The following is a 20517-nucleotide window of genomic DNA, read 5'->3' as shown; positions in this document are numbered from 1 at the left end:
ATCTTTTTAAAAAATTTAGAAAATTTCTCTTTCCCTACTCACAAAACTTCAATATTTTTTTCGAATGGAATGTATATTTGAAATATATGTCCAAACATAATTTCAAATTCTAAATATTAGTTTTCAACTTAACTCCAAATACAACTTCTTTTTAAAAATAATAATTTTTATGTCCAAACCCCTACTTCGTTTCTTCAAGAACTTCATATTTTGTCCACATTCATCATTACCAAGCCACCACACCAAACATAAACATCATCTTCCCTACCTTTTCCACCTATATCAATTCCAAGCTAGCACACAAATACGGAAACATCGTCTTCTCATCTACCACTTTTTTGAGAAAAGGTTAACACTAATGTACTATTAAGACATGTGATCATCTATTTTTAATAGTGAAAGAAGACTTCAATTCAACTTATTCTAAGAAGATGATGATGATTGCTCAGTATTAGATAAGAGTTTTTAAATGGACAGCCAAATTAAAATATGTTGAAGAAAGTCCAGTAGCTCTTTTTTGGATATTTTTACTAACTTTCACACGAATTTATACAAATAAAATTTTGTGAAATAAATTACTGATCAGAGTCACTAATAACTGATGTTGTAAAGTGGAAGACAAAGTTGACTTAACAAAACCATCTACATTGTGTTGGAAAATAAAGGCATTTGTGATGTAATTGGGAAATGCCAAGCTAGCGTTTGGCCATAAATCCCAAATTTATTTTGAAAAATTTGATTTGGGTGAAGTTTGGTTTGAAGATGAAAATGTGTTTGGACATATGTTTTCAAAACATATTTTCTAACTTTATTTTGGAAAAACATGTATATAATTCCCAAGTTTTGTGATTTTGGCCCAAAATCACCTCAATAGCTGATTTTGAGATTTGAAATTTGGGATTTGGAATTTGGCCAAAATATGGGCAAAATTTATCGCCAAACATGAGTTTTGAAAATAAATCCCAAATTTATTTTAGCAAAACTCATGGCCAAACGGGCCTTAGCAAAGTGTTAAGTCACTTTTTTTGAAGTGAACTTCAAATAGAGGGCATGAATGACTAATTTCATAAAGTTTATGGGTAAATTTAACAAAGAAATAAGTTCCACTCACGGCTTAAGTTAGCGTCATCCAATCAAAACATAATTAAGCCGGCAGACTCGCCCCACAGTTACAACAGAGAGTTAGAGCGCTCATAATTTCCGAAGCCTCACTTTTTTCCCTCTTTCTTTTTCAAAACCCTTTACTAGCTACGCGCACAAAAGCAGCCATAACCCAAAGTAGAAGGAAATTCTCTTTTCCTCTGGCAGATCGATAACGTCTGCAGTTTACTCCTGATACTGTCAAGTGTGTGAGGGAAAAACGGTAAAAGGAAAATGCCGAGAGAAATAATCACGCTGCAAGTGGGACAATGCGGGAACCAGATCGGAATGGAGTTCTGGAAACAGCTGTGCCTCGAACATGGTATCAGTAAAGAAGGCATTCTTGAAGATTTTGCTACTCAGGTTTTGTAACTTCTTCGCTTTTGTCATGTTCAGTTGTGTGTATGCAGTCATTAAAGTAGTATAGCGCTTTGTATTAGATTTTTACTTGCGTCTTATGCTTTATTTTTATACTTATTGAAATGTTTTACCTTGCAAGTTTTTTGGTTTTGTTTTCAGTGTTTGGTTGGGTATAAAAAGTCAGTGACGAACATTGTGGTAGGAGGAGCAATATAGGGCATACTGATAGTGGTTGGTGAAATTTTTTAGTTATTAAATGATGACAATAGTGTTGTTGGAAGTAAGTGAGGAAAGTTGTTCTCACTATTTCGTGAAAAGTAATTTCCTTGGAGAAAACACTTCTACAATTCACTTAACCAAACACAAAATTTCAGAACATTTTCCAAGGAGTCAAACACGCCCTAAGAGTGTTTTGCTGTTAAAGTTCCTTTATTCTCCTGATTTTACCTGTTAAGGTATATGCTTATCTGAAGTGAACTTATTTCATTACCTTTTTGGAATGGAAAAACCTAACTTTTAGGTTTCCTGGGTTCATTTTCTTAAAATTAAAGCCTTCTAGACAATATTGTTTTACAATTGATTTATTGGTTCAAATTGGGCTAGTTTTGTGGTGTTTTTTTAGTTCCTTTACTGCAGAAGGAAATTGATTGCTTAAATGGTGGAAAATGAAATGCGAATCTAAGGGAAAAGGGGCTAATATTGAAGTACTGTTTTCATTGCAGAGGTAGTTAGATCTTTTTTCTTTTTTGTGTTCAGCATAAAATGCAAGTGGTGATAGTTACAAATGACAAATCAGAAGAGGATTAGTGGTTAGATCATGTAGAAGGTAGTGGGGCATTTTAGTTGAGTTATCTCTATGACAATTAACTTTAGTGACTCTGAGATCTTCATGAGAAACAAAACTCCCCCCCGAAGTCCATACCAAAGACGCATCACATTGTTTAAGTAAAACATCTGACTATTACCACGATGAGCATTTTTATCCAAATTATTGGTCCTTGTTCGGTTATACACTTATACTACAGCACTACATGGTTTACTTTTGAAATATTACATGGTTTTGCTTGGAATTTCTTGTGCTGGACTTTTCAGAAAATGATAGACGTGTTGTTTCTAAGAAATTAATTTGAGGGAGCTTGAAACCAGGATTTGTCTGCAGCTTTTAGATATGATTCTTCCATTTTCTGATCTGATTTATGCTACCTAGTGACCATGGATGTTTATACATGTACATACAACACTGTCACTGAGCCACATGCATGTGCATGGTTGATCCACATGTCCACATCCACTTAGACAGAAGGTTCTTATTTGTTTTACACACTTGCTTGTGTGTGACTAAGTGCTTGTATTTTCATCTTAGGACCACTCTCTTATACAACATGAATAACCTACATTACTTTATAATGTTGAATATGTAATGCTGCAGGGAGGTGATAGAAAAGATGTATTTTTCTATCAAGCAGACGACCAACACTACATACCTCGAGCATTATTGATGGATCTAGAGCCCAGAGTGATTAATGGTATACAAAATGGTGAATATAGGAATCTCTACAATCATGAGAATGTATTCATTGCAGATCATGGAGGAGGTGCTGGAAATAATTGGGCAAGCGGATATCATCAGGTCTATTTGTTTTCTTATATTTTTGTTTCAGTTTGGTAAAGATGAGTACTTCTCTAGTCAAGACATGTAGTTATTTATAGAAAAATATTAATTATGGTTAGGAACAAACTAATGTCATCGCATACATATAAATATTCTCTGCTAGTTTCTGGATTACACTTTATTAAGATTCCCATCTTCTCAAATATGCTCCATCAATGTTGTGTATGCTTTCTCTGTGATGGTCAGTGGACTTACATCTTTCAAGTGGTCTGCAAATAATCTTGATATTCGTTGCTGTCCCTTTCATCTTGTTGTCCTTAGAGCTTGTATTAGTAGTTTCTGACTAATTTGGTAAAATCACTTCTTTTTATCAGGGTAAGCAATATGAAGAGGATCTAATGGACATGATTGACAGGGAAGCAGATGGAAGTGATAGTCTCGAGGGTTTTGTTCTATGCCATTCAATTGCCGGTGGAACTGGCTCAGGTTGACTCCTATTACCAAGTTGGTGCAGCTTGTGATAATGTCAGAAAATGAGTGTCTCAGGATTCGGTGCGGATATTCAACTATTATTTTGTTTCTATTCACTGTTTATATGCAGGTATGGGCTCATATATATTGGAAACTCTGAATGATCGCTACAGCAAAAAGCTTGTTCAAACCTACAGTGTCTTTCCTAACCAAAATGAGACAAGTGATGTGGTTGTACAACCTTACAATTCCCTTTTGACACTCAAGCGTCTGACATTGAATGCGGATTGTGTAGTTGTACTTGATAATACTGCACTCAATAGAATTGCTGTGGAACGCCTGCATATTACAACTCCCACTTTTGCTCAAACAAATTCATTAGTGTCTACTGTAATGTCAGCAAGTACAACCACATTACGTTACCCAGGATACATGAATAATGACTTGGTTGGCCTCCTTGCTTCGTTGATACCTACACCAAGATGCCATTTTCTTATGACTGGGTATACTCCACTCACTGTGGAACGTCAAGTAAGATTTCTGCTCTTATCTTGTCAGTGCTTGGTTTTTTTTAGTGTTTTAAATATAACTGTATTGGCAATTGCTGATTGTTATCCTTTATATAAAATGCTCTGGTAATAGCTCAGTTGTTTCTCCCTTGAGAGAAGCAGAACTCCAATGTGGACTTAAGTGACCCATATTCATGCTATCCACTGATCAATTGCAGACCAGTTTATTTCTCTTTAGCTCCATGGGATGGGAGAAAATTTTGCCTGATTCATGTGCTTCCCATGAAGGGAAAAAAATCAGAATTAGAAATATATAGTTCTAATTAATGGAGAGCAATTTATCTTGGTGCAACTCATTTTGTGAACCTTGTACCCGTTTTCTCTGCTAGACCTTTATAACTGCCCTAGTATCGAGAAAAAGAGAAAGATAAATTGGCCGGCTCAATAAATGGGTGGTTATTTCTTTTTACTCCACTCTCCCACTTTCTATCCACTATTGCCTTTCTTTTTATGGGTAAAATTGTATCATGTAGCATGTCTGTGACCCATTCACTAGTGACAACTGAAGCGAAGTGCTACCAATCATTTTTGCAGGCTAATGTAATTCGGAAGACAACTGTACTTGATGTCATGCGAAGGCTCCTTCAGGTCTGGAAACCTGTCCTTTAGATTGTTCTATTGAAAGTGTTTGCAGATATACTCAAGGACTTTCACTTTGCAGACCAAAAATATCATGGTTTCCTCTTATGCTCGAACAAAGGAAGCCAGTCAGGCTAAGTACATATCCATATTAAACATTATTCAAGGGGAAGTTGATCCCACTCAGGTATTCTTGATACTTAACAACTTTTGTGGAGTTATTCCTTTTTTTTCTGTTGCTCCTGCAATAGAAAGTCTGACTGTTTGAAGTGTATTTACCCCAAATTTAAGGCATCTGTTTTTCAGATATTCAAGTTCTTTCTGAAGTCCATTTGCTAGAAATTTCTTTTAGTTCAGTGAAATAGGTTCTAGGTAGATTCTGAATCTGACTTTTTGAAAATCAATCACACCGTGTGAGTCATGTTTCTGAAATTTAAATCACAAACTTGTTCTTTTTAGTTATCATCTAATCCTTTACTTGCTCAGTTGCGCTTGAGGAGTTTCAAGATTATTTCATTTGCAACTTAGACATAGCTTTATCACCTAACCACCCAAGGGGACATTGCTTTTCCATTTCATACATTAAAATTCGTTTATTCTTAACTCTTAGAATTCTATTGCTCCTGTTTCTACTTCCCAAAATTTGTAAGCTTGGAGCATATAGAGGCACAAACTTATGCATACATGTAAAATGCACTCCTGACAAAACATATCATTCAGCTGTCTTTGGCTCATGTGATGTTTCTGAAATCAGGTCCATGAAAGCCTGCAGAGAATAAGGGAAAGAAAGCTTGTTAATTTTATTGACTGGGGCCCTGCTAGCATTCAGGCACGTGTTTTGGCCATAATGGACATTGAGATTTAGTTTTTTTATCCTATTGCTGCTTAACTTTGACTTTGCACTACTTCCTTGGCAGGTTGCTTTATCTAGGAAGTCTCCTTATGTCCAGACGGCTCATAGGGTGAGATTTGATTCTAAGTCTACTTGTTTAATCTTTTATGCTGAAGGCTGTTAATCTGATTTGTACTGCTTGGGAACTGCTTAAATGCCTTTCTAAGTGATAAGGAGGATCAGTAATGTAAAAGTCAAAGCTTGTAGTCCAGTAGTTCGGCTCACCAACAAATCAACTAAATTATGGGACTCATAAATTTAATGTTCTGATAGCACGAAGTAATTGCTCTTTTTTGTTTTTTGAAACTGATGCTTGATCCACTGGATGATGTTTCTGATCTAAAATGTTTACAAATTTATATTTAAACTTTAAAAATGGACATATAACATAGGTTTTGAAGTTGCAAACATAACAAATGCTGATAACTTACCATGTTCGAAAAGCGCATGTTTTACAATGGGCAAATATAAACTCTACTTCACTAGCTGACATGATCACTAAAAAGCATCAGTTGAGGCAAGCCAGATTAGTTTGCCTATCTTGGTCTTCACATTCTATTGTAAATCAGCTTTCCTGAAAGTTGTTTGGAGTAAAGCTGTTTCTTTTCCGAAGATATGTAATATTACTGTGGTTTTCGATGTGTCAGGTTAGTGGTCTCATGCTGGCTAGCCATACTGGCATCCGACACTTATTCAGCAAGTGTTTGAGCCAGTATGATAAATTGAGAAAGAGACAAGCCTTCCTTGACAATTATAGGAATCATCCGACGTTTGCCGTAAGTTCTTGTTCAATTGTCTTTCAGATATTATCTACTATGAATAAGAGGCAGCATAGTGTATAGTTTAGTTATCGGTCAGGCAGTGCCCATTCCGACCAGGGGATTTAGTTTTTATGTCTAAAAATTGTCTGCTTGTATAGCTGAGAGAGTGAAAGAAAACAGAGCAGACATTTGTCATGCTCCATGGTTTCTGCAAAAGTGAAGCTGAATCTGGAGATTTTCCATTGAAATCTATCAATGTCTATAAGAAACTATGACATGCTTTCTCCTTTCATCTTGTTGTCATTATAAAACAATATCTATGTTTATAGCTGAAGTTCACATGTCTAAAGTAAGATTTAATTGATGAATATGCGAAGCTGATATTCTATAACTAACAAGTTACATAAAATAATACGATATAATTTTTATTGTAAGAATGTATGGTCTTAGACAAAAGAGAACACTTGAGTGTGAAATGTACTTGATGGCGCAACTAACAGACAAGTTATTAAAAGCATTCAATTGCTGCATTTTTTTTTATAATTATCATAGGCTTAATTTGTCATGAGATGCTTCTCTTAAAGAACAAATGGAGCTGCATGTGTTACGGAGAAACAAGGAGCTAAATTCAAAAAGTAATATGAGGTTTTTCGAAGTACAACTCTCCAAAATCTTGAGAATATAACAGCGTTCTTGGTTATCTTTTGACTTGTGGGGATGGGATGTACTGTTGAACCTCAAAACCTGTGCTTCTTTGAGGAGTTCAAATCCCCAGCAATAGATAAGCTTGGCAATTTGAATAAAAAAAAAACTGTTTGCGTCAGTTTGTCAATGTTGCAGACGAAGACAGTGTATTTGTTGTCTGATCTCCAGTTTGAGTGGTTTGCTCTCAGTTGAGCTCCTTGCTTTTATCTTCTGCAACAAGGAATGATTTGTCAAAGCGGTGTCCAAGAACCCCAGCTTTAAGTAGCATGCACTCTCTTGTAGAAGCTTTTGTCAGTTGCATTGTAGTGTGATGTTCAGTTTGCTCAAGCCTTTTTCCTCTTTCTTACATTTTCATGCATAATGTGCAGGACAATGATCTATCAGAATTTGACGAATCTAGAGATGTGATTGAAAGTCTAGTTGACGAGTACAAGGCTTGTGAGTCCCCAGATTACATCAAATGGGGAATGGAGGTAAGTGCTAGTACTTGTACTAGTCTGTATTGCTTTTTATTTCATGTGCTGCATCACAAATGAGCTATATCTATTTGTGCAGGATCCAGACCATGTTCTAACAGGCGAAGGAAATGCTAGTGGGACAGTTGATCCCAAGTTATCTTTATGAGCAAGCTTACTATTCTGTATTTTTACTTTGCAGAACAAAAAGGAGAATTTACTCGATGTAATTATCTCTGCAATTTAACCCTGATTAGTCTTCTGTATGTGATTGAATTTGGGGCTCAACTTATTTGTTAGGGTCATATGGTTTATGGTTACCGGTAGTATCAGTGAAAATAGTCTTGTCTAGTTAACATTAGCAAATTCATGGTAAGATATACTGAATTTTTTCAAGAGAAATCTCCGGCAATGGATTGAACCCTTGAGGGAAAAAAAAATGATCTTATGTTGGAGTGACAAACGGGCAGGTCGGATATGATTCGGGTCGAAAACGGGTAATGAAAAAATGGATAAATGACGACCCGACCCATATTCAATACAGATAAAAAATGGCTTAATCAGCGTTTAATATGGGTAACCATATTATTCATGATTTCTTGCATATCACTTTTGGGGGAATTCTCAGTCTCCCTAACTTGAGGAATTCCAATTTGAGGCTTTACAATTGTAAAAGTTAGACTTGTTGATTATCCATTTTCTAAATGGATAATATGGTTTTTATCCACATTTTTAAAAGTTCATTATCCAACCCATATTTTAGTGGATAATATGAGTGGTTAACTGTTTTCTTTGAACCATTTTGCCACCCCTAATTTTATGTAATCGAATGATATGCATGCTTTAAAATTTAATGATCAACACCCCCCTACTTCAAAAACTCCCAATGAGTCTATATTTATGCATAGATTGCCTAAGTTTAGTTGTCAATTTTTCATTCCAATTAGTAGTAAACGACCATGTAACGGCTTTACTAATTCTAGGTGACAAATAATCAGCTATCAAAGCAACTGGAGCAAATACTTGCAAAATCGTATACTTAAATATTAAATTAAATTAAAAGAACAAATATGTTGTATTTTGAAAACAGAAAGGTTCCCTTTTCTCCCTTATTACTATTCACTCTCAACTGAAAAAAATAAAATAACAATAAGAAAAAAATTAGGCTGGTAATAAATTACTTAGGAGTAATATTTTTCAAGAAAAAGAAATGGAAAAGAAGCAAAACGAAGTAGTAGTTGATAAAAATGTAAAAGTCAAGTCTCGTCTCACCAAAAGCAAGAACGGGAGGAAGAACATATAGCTGAAAGCCTGCAACTTTCGTGCGAATTTGGATATATATACATAGAGAGAAGGGGAATGGAGAATCTTCGCCAAAGACGAGCAAAGAATCCCTGTTCTCTTCTTCTTTCTTTTGTATTGATCACTGTCCTCTCTTCATCCATATCCGCAACTTCACCTCTTCCTCACTCAGATCAGGTTTCTTCTCTTTTTCAACTACACTTGTTTAACGACTAACGAAATTTTTGCTTCTGTACTGGTAAAAGAAAGAATTATTTTTCGAAACATATTCTATACTATTATTCTGCCCTAGATCGAAGGGATACATTTTTGTTCTTGATTTGATTTTGCTTTTTTCTTTTTGAATTCCCAGTTAAGTTAGGGTTTTAATGAAAAAGCTATGGGATTAGGTTTCATGTGTTTTTTTTTCTTACATCTGATATGGCAATTCCTGCACTAAATTAACCTTTTGGTTTCACGGATTGCAGAATTATTAGTAATGTTTGATTTGGATTACTTGCAATCATCAGTGATAATTTATTTTTGTTTTTCAATCTTTTGTGGGCTTGTGTGGATGTAACTGCATGTATTGGAAATTAAATTATGAACAAAAATCACTTTTTGGAGCTGGTATTTTCCTGGCTGACCACTTTTTGTTTATTTGTGCATAGGGTACAGAGCAGCATGCGTCAAGGTAATATTTTGTTTCTCTTTTATTGATTCTTATTCCGAAAAGGAGCCTCTTAAAAATACATTTAAAGATATTTCTCTGAGGCAGTTAAGTTGTATCATAGTAATTTATCAGAAAATAAAAAAAAGTTGTATCATGGTTAAATGTTCTTGTTTTTGCCCCTTTTCAGGCCTTATATTCTTTTTCAGCAACTGTATGAGATAAATTCTGGATTTCAACTGTATTACTAAAATATATTTGAAAATTATTCCATATTAAATGTGCATTCCCTTGAAGTTGTCACTAATCTGAATTATTGTTTTTGATGCTCTGAAGTCCTGAACAAGACAAGCCACATGTTCATGAAGTTCATTGCTCCCGAGATAGAAGCCGGGCTGCTTGGAAAGTTATTGAGGAGGTATCTGCAAAAGTACTCCATATGGACTCAACATAAAGCTGCTGCACATACAGGACTGAAAATTTGTTCTTTTATTCTTTTTGTGCTGTGCAGTACTTGATGCCCTTTGTGGAAAGAGAGAAGTATGAGCTTCCTAGGCAGTGTAGACTTCATCCAAGTAATGATATTTTCAGAGATCAAGAGGAACATAAAATCCATCTTGACGTGAATGAGTGGAAATGTGGATACTGCAGAAAAAGCTTTCGGGCTGAAAAATTTCTTGACCAGCATTTTGACAACAGGCATTCTAATCTTCTGGACGTTGTAAGCATCATATATTATTCGTGTTTGCGGTTTACTCCAATTTTTCTTGCAATAGGAGTGAGAAAACCAATGTTCACGCACTCTTCTGTAGTATAGCTATTCACGAAAACTAGTGGTTCATGTGTGCGTTATTATCTATATTATATACAGTCAGACCTCTCTATAACAGCATCCCTATATAACAACACTTCACTATAAAAGCCAAGCTTTTCCGGAACTAATTTTCATGTTATGTTATAATATATGTTCTATATAACAACATTTCGCTATAACATCCAAAAATATTCGGAACAAGCAAGGTTGTTATAGAGAGGTTTGACTGTAATTTATATTCATCTTCTTCCACTTTGTTTTCTATTTATTTCAATAGATATAATTTTCTAATCTGAGAGGCGTAATTACCATTCTTTTCTTATTCCTTTTTCTTGTTCACTATTATAAAACAACATTTTGATCATTGATGTCATAATATATTGTTGGAGTTTAGTAGACAATTCATAGAATTAATCCTGAAAGATACAAAATAAATAGTAGAATACCTGATAATTTTTCCTTAAATAATCCCTGCTTAGTTTGGTTCCTTATTACCTTTATGATTTTCTAAACCTTTAGTAGCTAAAGCACATAAAATTAGGTAACTCAAAGAAAGGTGGTAGTGAACTACAACAACTCTTGTCACAAGTATTTGGCAAGGTAATGACTTATCTAAAACTTAACTTACTGATACTTAATAACCAAATATTATAAATCTTCTGGTTTCTTTTAAGAATCCTTTGTCATCTGAAATGCCCACTTAATTTATGTATTCGTTCGGCATTGGAGAGTGTTTATTTTGGCTATTGGAGAGTGCAACTATCGATGCTACATTAGTAGCAGTTAATATGTAGAATTGTAGATTTAGGTAGCACTATTTTGCACGGTATCAGGTATGTGTGACTGCTAATTTTCTAGGTTGAGGCTAATTGAGTTATATGAATAAAAATGATCAAATTAGCAGTGATAGGGTATCTCTAGCTTACTGGTCTTTATATTGCACGGAAGTTGGGAGAATGTGAGCTGCTGATTGGGGGCCTCATCTGGGCTCTGTTATAAATAATTTAGTGCTAAGGGGATGAAGATCTATTTTCAAGAATAATGTGATTAATTACAGTCCACAGAAGATTGTTTCTGTTAGGAGCTATTTGGGGCTTTAAGAAAACCATCTGCGATGCGACCTTCTCTCAGAACCTACTGACAACCCGAACCTGCTTTTCCTAAAAACTTGTCCAAACAAGTAGAAATAGAATTTGGGTTTTACTAAGCTTCTTTTTTCCCATCACAGAAATGGATTTCATCATAGTATTCAAAAACCAAGTGTAAGTAGGCTGATTATTCTCTGGTAACTTAATTCCAATGGATTCATAATTTGGTCCAGGTCGGCTGACGAGTGTGTCAGATACTCAGATAGTTAGAGTATTCTATTACTTATCATGCATTTACCATGCTTTGATTTTGAATAGAATTAATCTTTTATAACGTATGAAGTAATCTACTTTATAAAAAGAAAAGGTATGAAGTAATCTTAGCATATGATCTCAATGGCTCAGAGTCACAGCAAATGCCTGGCAGATGTATGTGGAGCTTTGCATTGTGACCTTGTGATGGAATTTAAATCCAAGAAGGCCAAGTGTAATCCTGCGGCAGCAGCAAGAAATCGTCATTTATGTGAGGTTACCTTCTGTACTTAAACTTGTATTTCAGTTGGGATTAAGTTGCCAATTCTACTGATTTCTCTTTGATCATGTCCACTGTTTCCCCCCTATTTCCGTGCAGGGTCTTGCAGACAGCTGTTTTCCTGCTAATAAGAGTCCATCAGCTACTCGTCTTCATGGTAAGATTTCTCCATAGTGTTAGGACCTGAAGTAATTAAATAGTTGCTTCCACTTATGATGATCGTTTGGTTGATTTGATGGCAGAACTATTCTTGCGCCAATTCTGTGATGCTCACACTTGCTCGGGCGGTAGAAAACCCTTTTCTAGAGGAGGAAAGGTACAGTTTGATTACTGAATGCCTTAATTATATGCCTTCTCTTAGATCAGAATAAGAGTTGTACAGGGGATTATGGAATCTTCACCTTTTTTGGATTCATATACTTGTGTCTGTAGGAGTAGAAAAGGCCATAACATTCAGTTAAGGTTATAGCTTCATACAGTACTACTAAGATGTAAAACCTGTTTGGCAATTTTGCGAGGTGCTTGCATTGCGTGTTCTAGTGGGGCTTTTTCTCTGCATTTTGTAATTGTATCATCCCTTATGCATGTGACATGTTATATTTGCAGAAGCATATGAATCGGTTCTACTTGGCAGCTTCAGTGTTGACGTTGATGCTGCTCCCTTTATTTTACCTTATTGTCTATTTGTACCAAAGGTACTTCCTCCAACCTTTGCATCGCCAAGTCTCCCTCAAAATTTGCATTGAAACAATTGCTTCTTCATCTGCAGAGAAATGAAAAAGGGAACTCAAGAACTTAGGCGCATTACAAAAGTTGGAAGAAAAGCCAAACCTTCTTAGCTGTGTACAGCAATGATACTTCTTTTGGTGAGGATATTTGTCTATCTTGTTTACGTCATGTTAGAAAGAAATGATTCCTTTCTTATAAAATGATACACCAGCTTATTAAATGTATTTCATAGTAAGCTGAAACATTAGCATCATGAAGGGATGGAGATGGATTAACATTGTGCATCTTCTTGTCCTGCTGTAGACATCTCTTGGCAACAAATCATTTACTGTTGCTGGATGATCAGAGTTCTGATGTAGAAGACAAGACATATCCTCCGTCAGCATGGTATAATGCATCTTGCATTTAAGTCGTCTGCCTGGATAAGATGATCTCATTCAAGCAGAAGCTAAATTCTTTACTCTCTGTTGTATCACTTCTCACAGATCCATACAACAGTTTTCATGGGAAGACCAGTTTTCTCTTTATCAATTTTACATTGGGGGGAACGTGAATTCTTCATGTTGTATGTTTCTTTGGGTAATCTAAAGTTTACTTTTGGGGTGTCTTGGACAAACTTGTGTAGTTATGACTGGGAAGTGGTAAGCTCGTGGAAGTGCGTGTTAGCGAATGGAAAGACAAGGTGGTCAATCTGTATTCCTTTTAATTTCTTTTCTTGTTTTTTGGAGCCAAACAGGAAGCTGCATTATTATCTTATACAGACAAGGAGTATGAATCAAAGGAAGTTTTATTTTAGGGCAGGGGTGGTAGAGTGCAGTAACGTTCCTAATTAGCGATGTGACAGCAATCAGCACAGCTATTAACCTTGCCAACGGTGCAAGCCTGTGAGAAAAATCTGTAAAGGAAAATAATCATCTCTTGTTGTGTAGCAGATTGGCTTTGCAATGGTGGATTCTTATATTCTCGTTGTCTAACCTACGGTTGTGTTACTGAGAACAGTGGCAAAAGCACCGTAAGGTATAGATTATGTAGGACTGGCAGTAAAAAGAAAGACAACCTGGAAGATGCCATCTCTATGCCTCATTTGATGGAATGAAGAAATAAGAGATCGATTCAAACTAATGATAATGATATAGGAAACATTAAAAACCTCTATCATTCACTTGTATTTCCATTGTAAGGAAAGAATGTCATGTGTGTTGATAGCAAGAAAAGCGTAATAGACAACTATGGATGAGCTCATACAGAATTCATACAAATTTTCGGACTCCAAGTCGGTATTTATGAATGAAATCTTGACTCATAAAAAAAGGATTTTGATTAAACAGTGAGGGTCATATACCCAAGTTACATTTACTGCTGCTTTTGACTAAGTATGCTTGCTAACAAAACCTTCTGCTCTCTCCCAATAATTATATGCTTATCCAGCAGTATATTACATACACGCCTGTCTTTGCTCTATTAAGGGTTCCACCAGTTCACACGTCCTTGTAGATCTTCCACGCACAAACCACCCGATGGCATCAAAGTATTGGCAATCTCATGCCTAAACAGCCAGCAATGCTAACAAAGCAGCTCCAAGCAGTCTCATCTGAACCATCCAGGCTGAAATTTATGGAGCTAACACATTGAACGCGAGGGATATTAACTCATTAGATAATAGGAAACCATCAGGGTCGCTAAGCCTGATATATGCCAATACCTCATTAACCTTGTCCCCTTCAGATAACAAAGATCTGAATTCTTCTGCGTCGATTTTCCTACTCTGCTCATCCAAACATTCAACATGCCCACTCTCAATATGAGGCTTGTAGACCTCACAAAGGGAAAGAACATTTGAGCTTCCAAAAGCTTTGCTAAATGACTTCAAATCTAACCCTCTAGCAGTTCTCAGAGACAGCATAACAACATCTGTCGCTATGTCTTGAGCGTCTACTTTACTGTCCTGGCAACAATTCACTAGTCCATTCTCCAAATTTTGCACATAACCCATGTAATCTTTCAGCTTCCTTGGCCTTGAAAACCTTACTCCATTAAGATAACTGGCTGACCCCAGTCCAAAAGCGTAAAAAGATTTGTTTATCCAGTATGTATAATTGTGCTTGCATTGATAACCACTTTTGCAGTAGCTACTTATCTCATAGTGCTCATAACCAGCATTTCTTAGCATTTCAGAGGCCATTTTGTAAAACTCAGCAGATTGATTTTCAGAAGGCAGAGGGAATTCTCCAGCAGTATACCTGTGGATACAACAATTTCAGTTCAAAAGTTGAATTTGTAACTGCAGTCACTGTTTCTCTTATACTAGGACAATATTATGGAAAAACTCTCAATAAAAAAGCAAATAATCTTGGCCTTTCGAATACTATCAGGTAAGCTGATTATTATTCAATGTACTCCTCAGTCCCAAACCAGTTTGAAAAAATTAGCTGAATGATTTTGTAGGTTACTGTCTCTAGTGGTTTAGAAAGAGTTCTATTGCCACAAATGAATAGGAAGCGAGGCGGGGTCCTTCATTAAAGAAGAGATATTGTAAAAGATTGTTGGCAAAGAAAAATCTCAAATTTCCTTTGAAGGTTGTACTACTTACAAAGATCCAAACTTTGTATCTTGTTCAACTTGTAAATCATAAACTGAGACATGTGTAGGCTTTGCTTGAATGGTGAGGCTCAAGCTTTCTTCCCACATATGTGGCTTCTGATGAGGGAGTGAAGATATAAGGTCCACACTCCAATTCTCAACACCACATGATCCAACAATGTCAATAGCCTCATGAATTTCCTGTACGCCATGAGCTCTCCCACAACTCTTAAGCAATTCCTCCTGGAATGCCTGAACTCCTAGAGAAACTCTATTAACACCCAACTTCATCAAATCTTTCAACTTTGCAGCATCAAATGTACCAGGGTCCATTTCTATTGAAATTTCAGCATCAGAACATACACCAAATTTAGAGTCCAGTGTGTCCAGGATTACGGATACTAATCTTGGTGGCACAAGTGAAGGTGTCCCTCCACCAAAAAAGACAGTTTCAAGAGGTGACTTGTGGTTGGAAGGTGTTGGGGTGGCTTTAATTTCTCTGCAGAGAATATCAATGTAGTTAAGAATTCGCGGGTCGTCATCAGCTTGAGGTGAAGCTGAGCCGAGAGCGACGATAGGGAAGTCACAGTAGTGGCAGCGTTTTCGGCAGAATGGGAGGTGAACGTAAGCTGAAGTTGGCTGTTGCAGGAATGTATTTTCTATTGCGTCATTTTGTCGAACAGTTTGTGGGGTTTTTGATATTGCAGTGATAATTGTGCGAGGTTTGGCCTTAGACGGAAAGGCCGTGAATATAGGTGTGAACGTTGATCTCAGCATGTTTGGGAAGGCAAACATAACGCCTCCAGCAAAATAAGCATTAATCATTTATTAGTAGGAAAAAAAGGGAATAAAAACAAAAGAAAACACAAGCTGATAACTAATTATGTGTAGCCAACATAAATAGTTTTAAGTAAGCAAAAAAATAAATAAAAATATGAGCGTTATTTTCTTTTCTCATTTTAAATAGATGGGGTGCGCCTCTAGCCCTCTACACGAAGAAGAGAATAACAGTCTGGTGAGGAATATTATTTTATTTCAGAAAAAGAAGTTTTTTTTTCCTTCTCAAAAGTTATGCTTTAGTATAAAAATTGCCAAAAGGAAACATGACTAAAAACTTTAGAAAAGAAAAAAAAAAAAAAGAATACGCATAAAGTGTTGTTTCTTTCTTTTTGTTTTAAGTAACAATCTTATTTTCTTTGTGCATACTGATAAATATGACTTCAGTACACGTCAAACTAATAATTACATGACATATAGTTTTTACTGGTAATTTTATCACTTTACTATAGAAAATTAGCATTATATTTCCATCATTTTTTTTGTTTAAATATTACAGTAATTTCTTTATTCGGCTTTGGATTAGTAGGTACTATTTTGGCGCGAATAAGCATAATTATAAGCGTTCCCGCTACAATTTTGCTAATCGCTATTTTTGGCGGCTAAAATCCCTTAATCTTCGCTTCTACTGCAACGTTCCAATTTCCAAGTCGCCGCCATGAATTCCAGAGAAGTAGCGCTGGTTTCAGCTGCCACAGTACTCGGTGCCTTTGCTTCTGCTATAACCGTTCGCCTTTTCTTCTCCCCCAAAAGGCGTTCAATTACTGATTCAGACTCGGGAGTCAACGGTTTCCAGCAGAGGAAGTCATCTTCTCAGAACCCATTTGATCCTTCAAAACGACTAGGGTTTGTCAATTTTACCTTTTATTGTATTTAAATATGTAATTTACTTTTATTTTCTGAAAAAATGTAAAGGAAAATGGTTCTGTGAGTTTAGGTATTTGTCATGGGATGATTATTTCATGGCCATTGCATTTCTCTCTGCTGAACGGTCCAAGGATCCCAACAGGCAGGTACTAGTCTAATTTTGAACTGATTATTAAGCTTCTTGTACGAATTCTAAGTCATTTTGGAATGGATGAGTAGAATTATACACCAAATGTTTGTTGAAAGTTGTGTTCTGATGCTAAGTTGCTTAAGTCCAGTATTTATAGAAAATACTTTATTGTGGTTGGCTTTGTCAATTAACATATCCCCATAATTAAGAGGAAGAATCTTAACTATATTCTCAAACATAATTGAAAATGCCAAGTAGTCTTCAGATGCTGCATAAATTGAAGTTTCCCTGGTCTGGAACAAAGGCTACTGATTAATATGTCCTACGTGAATTTATCCCGTCTTCTTGACAGAACCAAAGTAGTGATTAGTAGTTCTTGCCCTTTTAACCTCACACTAAAAAGAGTTATCCAATCATGAGTATGACCGTGTTCCTTCCAACGGAATGAAGCTATTTATAGACAGTCTCAAGTTAAGCTGTACTTGTTCGAATAACTCTTGTTCTTGGTGCTCAAGTTAAATGCTCGGAATTCTTTTTGTATGTTTTATTTCCCACATTTTACTGCTTTAGTGCTACTTCAAGGTTGACTTTCTCAACTCAGGTTTCACAAGCTCCATCGAAACTAAACACTTTCTGGTTGTTTGACAGGTTGGAGCATGTTTGGTGAGTCAAAATGGTGTAATATTAGGTAGGCTGTATTTGAAGGAATCACTTCTTTGTCTATTGACAGCTGAAAATGTTTCGTATCATTAAGTTATATTTTTGCAATTTATTTTGCAAATTATATTTGATTAGGGAGAACTACATAATACTCCTATCAATTGATTGTCTTTTGGAGTAGCTGAAAGATAGATTAACTAGCTCATTTGGTTATGTGGATCAAGGGCACATATTCAGTCACTTTGGACTTTGAGATTTTGCTATATTAACTTAAATATACTATAATATTCATTTCTGATCTCATAACCCTGATGATTTTATTGCATTCTAGGATTTTCTTATTTAATATGAACAGAAAAAGATGAAAATGGAAAGGTGAATACTTCAGGAGTAGGGAGGTGAAAGCTACATTCACTAAACATAAGTGCGTTCTTAGAAATGGTGAACATTTGCAAGACACAAGTCGTCAGTTGCCTCTCGAAGTTGCTTTACTCTTCCTGCAGAGTAAATATTATTTACTATATGTTTTATCTCAACTTCATAACTTGAATTAGAATACATATGACCACATTGTAACGCTGGGGAGTATATTGGTGAATTATGCAAGACCCACATAGGATTTTTGATATTGGAAGTTCATCTTTATTCTCTGGTTTGTTATCTTTCCCCATATGGCTTGTGTTTCCATCATACTTGAATGTTTGATTAGGCTAATTGCATCACTTCTAGAATATGCACATTTCAAGCAACATATTTACTGCCAATAGGTTATTAGATTCCGTCTAATTTATGCTCTGCTTTTAGCCAGGCATTGGATACAATGGGTTCCCACGTGGCTGTTCAGATGACAAGCTTCCCTGGGCAAAGGTTGGTACTGTTTGCTGAGAAATGTTCTTTTTTATTGTCAGCGTTATTCCAACTCATTCGCTACCATTTCAGAAATCTAAAAATGGAAATCCGTTGGAGACAAAGTATCCGTAAGTTATATTCTTCTCCAAAACAATTATATATGCAATTTTGTCTGTAGGCTACATAATGTCCTTTTTAAATGTGTAGTTACCAATAACTATCTTAATTCAAGAAACAAGTCTTTCTCAATCTACATTTGATGACTCTACCTTATTCAAGCTTTCCGATTCTCGCAGTTATGTTTGTCATGCTGAAGTTAATGCCATCTTGAATACAAATCATGCATCTGCTGCTGGACAGGTTAGCTTGAGTCATGACCTGTGAACTATCAATCTACTGTCCTGACACCACTACTGCCAGTCCCCTACCCCCCCCCCCCCCTCTCTAGACGGCTTCTTTTCTTTTCAATCCTATTGGAAATTATTTTATCTCCTGCAACTTGCGCAGTATTAACTCACAGAATGTCTTATCCGTATTATGCAGAGGCTCTATGTCACAATGTTTCCTTGCAATGAATGCGCAAAGATCATCATTCAGGTGAATTAAGCGTGATCCTTTATGACTTCAACATATCTATAGCACCCCCAGCAACATCTTCTACTATGTTGATAAAATAGAAATTTACCTCCATCATTGGAAGTTTAAGCTTTTTCTGGATGTTCATTTCATAAATTCGGATAGAACATGCTCTTGCAAAGATTATGCGAGGGCAAAACATATTGCTAGATTTCCATTAAGGGGAGGCTATTGAATGATTTATTAAAGAACTTGCATATCACTTGCAAGGAAAACTGGGGGCGTCAGGATTTCACACATTTTACCTTGCAAATGGATATAAATACAGACTTTACGTAGGCGCATTTTGTCTCTTTTTCAAGATACAAAGAGTAGTTATAAAAGGATTAATAAGGATTGCAAAGTAAAAAAATAGCTATAACAAGAATCTTTTCGCATTTTCTGATATTGACTTCTGTGCACCGGAACTAGGATGTTTAATTAATTATGCATTTCTGCTTCTTAAACCTTCCCTTTTTGGCTTTCCAGTAATTTATACTTCACAAATGTCTGTATTTGCAGTCTGGTGTTTCAGAGGTAATTTATTTTGTGGAGAAGAGGTTGGACGGTTCTGACGCAACGTATGTTGCTTCCCACAAACTTTTGTCAATGGCAGGCATAAAAGTAAGTCATTTTATTAGTGTCAATTTCTGAGAAATGTTTACTTTCCTCAATACGCGAAAAAGATTTTTTTTCATGATTTATAATCTTTGGTAAAAAAAGGGAGAACCATTTATTAGCTATTTTGATTTGTTAACTTCTTCAAACCTTGATTTATAGGTAAGGAGGCATCAACCACAAATGAAAGAGATCTCGATCAAGTTTGAAGAGCTATAGACGGTCCTGATGATGCGCGCTTCTCTAAGCTTTTGTGTGTCTATGCGGCTCTTTCTCTCTTGGTTAAAAGATCGACTGGATTGATTGCATCTTTAGTTAATGGTGCTAAGATGGCTGAGGATTTTCAACTTACCATGTAGGGTGTTCAACTCTTGAGATGTTTACCAATGTTTGTAAATCTGTGTTAAAGCTGAAACTTCTTACTATTCCCTAAAGCACCTTCACTCGTTATTGTAAAGAAGCTGAGTTGACTTACCATTAAGCAGTTTTATAGGTGCTTTAGTTCCTGAGTGAATTGACTTTATGTAGAGAAATAAGTACTGTAATACGTCGATCTGTATCCATTTTATTACTAGTTTAAAACAGAAAAACATGCTTATGTAGAGATCTACTTGTAACCAGATTCTCCGATGTCTATGGATTGGGACAATCATTTCTTGCTAAGCCTTTAGCGAATAGGGAATCGGCCTTCATTTGGTAAAAC

General features: G+C 35.9%; 4 protein-coding genes across 5 annotated transcripts; 3 read left to right on the top strand and 1 right to left on the bottom strand.

Annotated features, from left to right (window-relative positions):
- LOC109223635 (tubulin gamma-1 chain) lies at nt 1149-7870 on the top strand. The gene is made up of 11 exons (XM_019388019.1): nt 1149-1503; nt 2930-3130; nt 3487-3598; nt 3714-4114; nt 4687-4740; nt 4814-4918; nt 5486-5560; nt 5649-5693; nt 6271-6399; nt 7458-7562; nt 7645-7870. The coding sequence occupies exons 1-11, from the start codon at nt 1375-1377 to the stop codon at nt 7711-7713; spliced, it is 1425 nt and encodes a 474-aa protein (XP_019243564.1). The 5' UTR covers nt 1149-1374; the 3' UTR covers nt 7714-7870.
- On the top strand, nt 8763-13414 carry LOC109223634. Its single transcript, XM_019388018.1, has 10 exons — nt 8763-9023; nt 9497-9519; nt 9832-9913; nt 10007-10216; nt 11803-11925; nt 12029-12086; nt 12172-12245; nt 12536-12624; nt 12699-12795; nt 12962-13414. Exons 1-9 carry the CDS (start codon nt 8904-8906, stop codon nt 12766-12768), a joined length of 849 nt encoding a protein of 282 aa, XP_019243563.1. The 5' UTR covers nt 8763-8903; the 3' UTR covers nt 12769-12795; nt 12962-13414.
- Nucleotides 12890-16287, bottom strand: LOC109223633 (oxygen-independent coproporphyrinogen-III oxidase-like protein sll1917). The gene is made up of 2 exons (XM_019388016.1): nt 15249-16287; nt 12890-14898 (listed from the first exon to the last, which is right to left on the bottom strand). Exons 1-2 carry the CDS (start codon nt 16061-16063, stop codon nt 14271-14273), a joined length of 1443 nt encoding a protein of 480 aa, XP_019243561.1. The 5' UTR covers nt 16064-16287; the 3' UTR covers nt 12890-14270.
- LOC109223632 (deoxycytidylate deaminase) lies at nt 16467-20466 on the top strand. 2 transcript variants are annotated; one of them, XM_019388015.1, is made up of 10 exons: nt 16467-16504; nt 16605-16921; nt 17013-17088; nt 17721-17760; nt 18541-18599; nt 18672-18709; nt 18878-18941; nt 19125-19178; nt 19719-19820; nt 19977-20466. In XM_019388015.1, exons 2-10 carry the CDS (start codon nt 16734-16736, stop codon nt 20031-20033), a joined length of 678 nt encoding a protein of 225 aa, XP_019243560.1. In that variant the 5' UTR covers nt 16467-16504; nt 16605-16733; the 3' UTR covers nt 20034-20466. The 2 variants fall into 2 exon arrangements, 1 of the variants encoding a protein (XP_019243560.1); XR_002067611.1 differs by lacking the exon at nt 16467-16504 and having other exon boundaries at nt 16750-16921; nt 18537-18599.

The sequence above is a fragment of the Nicotiana attenuata genome, chromosome 3 (genome assembly GCF_001879085.1).
Source record: "Nicotiana attenuata strain UT chromosome 3, NIATTr2, whole genome shotgun sequence".
Taxonomy (NCBI): domain Eukaryota; kingdom Viridiplantae; phylum Streptophyta; class Magnoliopsida; order Solanales; family Solanaceae; genus Nicotiana; species Nicotiana attenuata.
This window is presented reverse-complemented; position numbering and strand designations above follow the sequence as displayed.

Excerpts from the sequence above, each read along its gene's own strand:
- LOC109223635 (XM_019388019.1), top strand. The coding sequence starts at position 1,375 with ATGCCGAGAGAAATAATCACGCTGCAAGTGGGACAATGCGGGAACCAG. Across the intron at positions 1,504-2,929 it reads TTGAAGATTTTGCTACTCAG|GGAGGTGATAGAAAAGATGT; the intron begins GTTTTGTAACTT and ends GTAATGCTGCAG. Across the intron at positions 5,561-5,648 it reads GGGGCCCTGCTAGCATTCAG|GTTGCTTTATCTAGGAAGTC; the intron begins GCACGTGTTTTG and ends CTTCCTTGGCAG.
- LOC109223633 (XM_019388016.1), bottom strand. The coding sequence starts at position 16,063 with ATGATTAATGCTTATTTTGCTGGAGGCGTTATGTTTGCCTTCCCAAAC. Across the intron at positions 14,899-15,248 it reads GATACAAAGTTTGGATCTTT|GTATACTGCTGGAGAATTCC; the intron begins GTAAGTAGTACA and ends TTGTATCCACAG.
- LOC109223632 (XM_019388015.1), top strand. The coding sequence starts at position 16,734 with ATGAATTCCAGAGAAGTAGCGCTGGTTTCAGCTGCCACAGTACTCGGT. Across the intron at positions 17,089-17,720 it reads CCAAGGATCCCAACAGGCAG|GTTGGAGCATGTTTGGTGAG; the intron begins GTACTAGTCTAA and ends GTTGTTTGACAG. Across the intron at positions 18,600-18,671 it reads ACAAGCTTCCCTGGGCAAAG|AAATCTAAAAATGGAAATCC; the intron begins GTTGGTACTGTT and ends CTACCATTTCAG.
- LOC109223634 (XM_019388018.1), top strand. The coding sequence starts at position 8,904 with ATGGAGAATCTTCGCCAAAGACGAGCAAAGAATCCCTGTTCTCTTCTT. Across the intron at positions 11,926-12,028 it reads GAAATCGTCATTTATGTGAG|GGTCTTGCAGACAGCTGTTT; the intron begins GTTACCTTCTGT and ends ATTTCCGTGCAG. Across the intron at positions 12,625-12,698 it reads ATTGTCTATTTGTACCAAAG|AGAAATGAAAAAGGGAACTC; the intron begins GTACTTCCTCCA and ends CTTCATCTGCAG.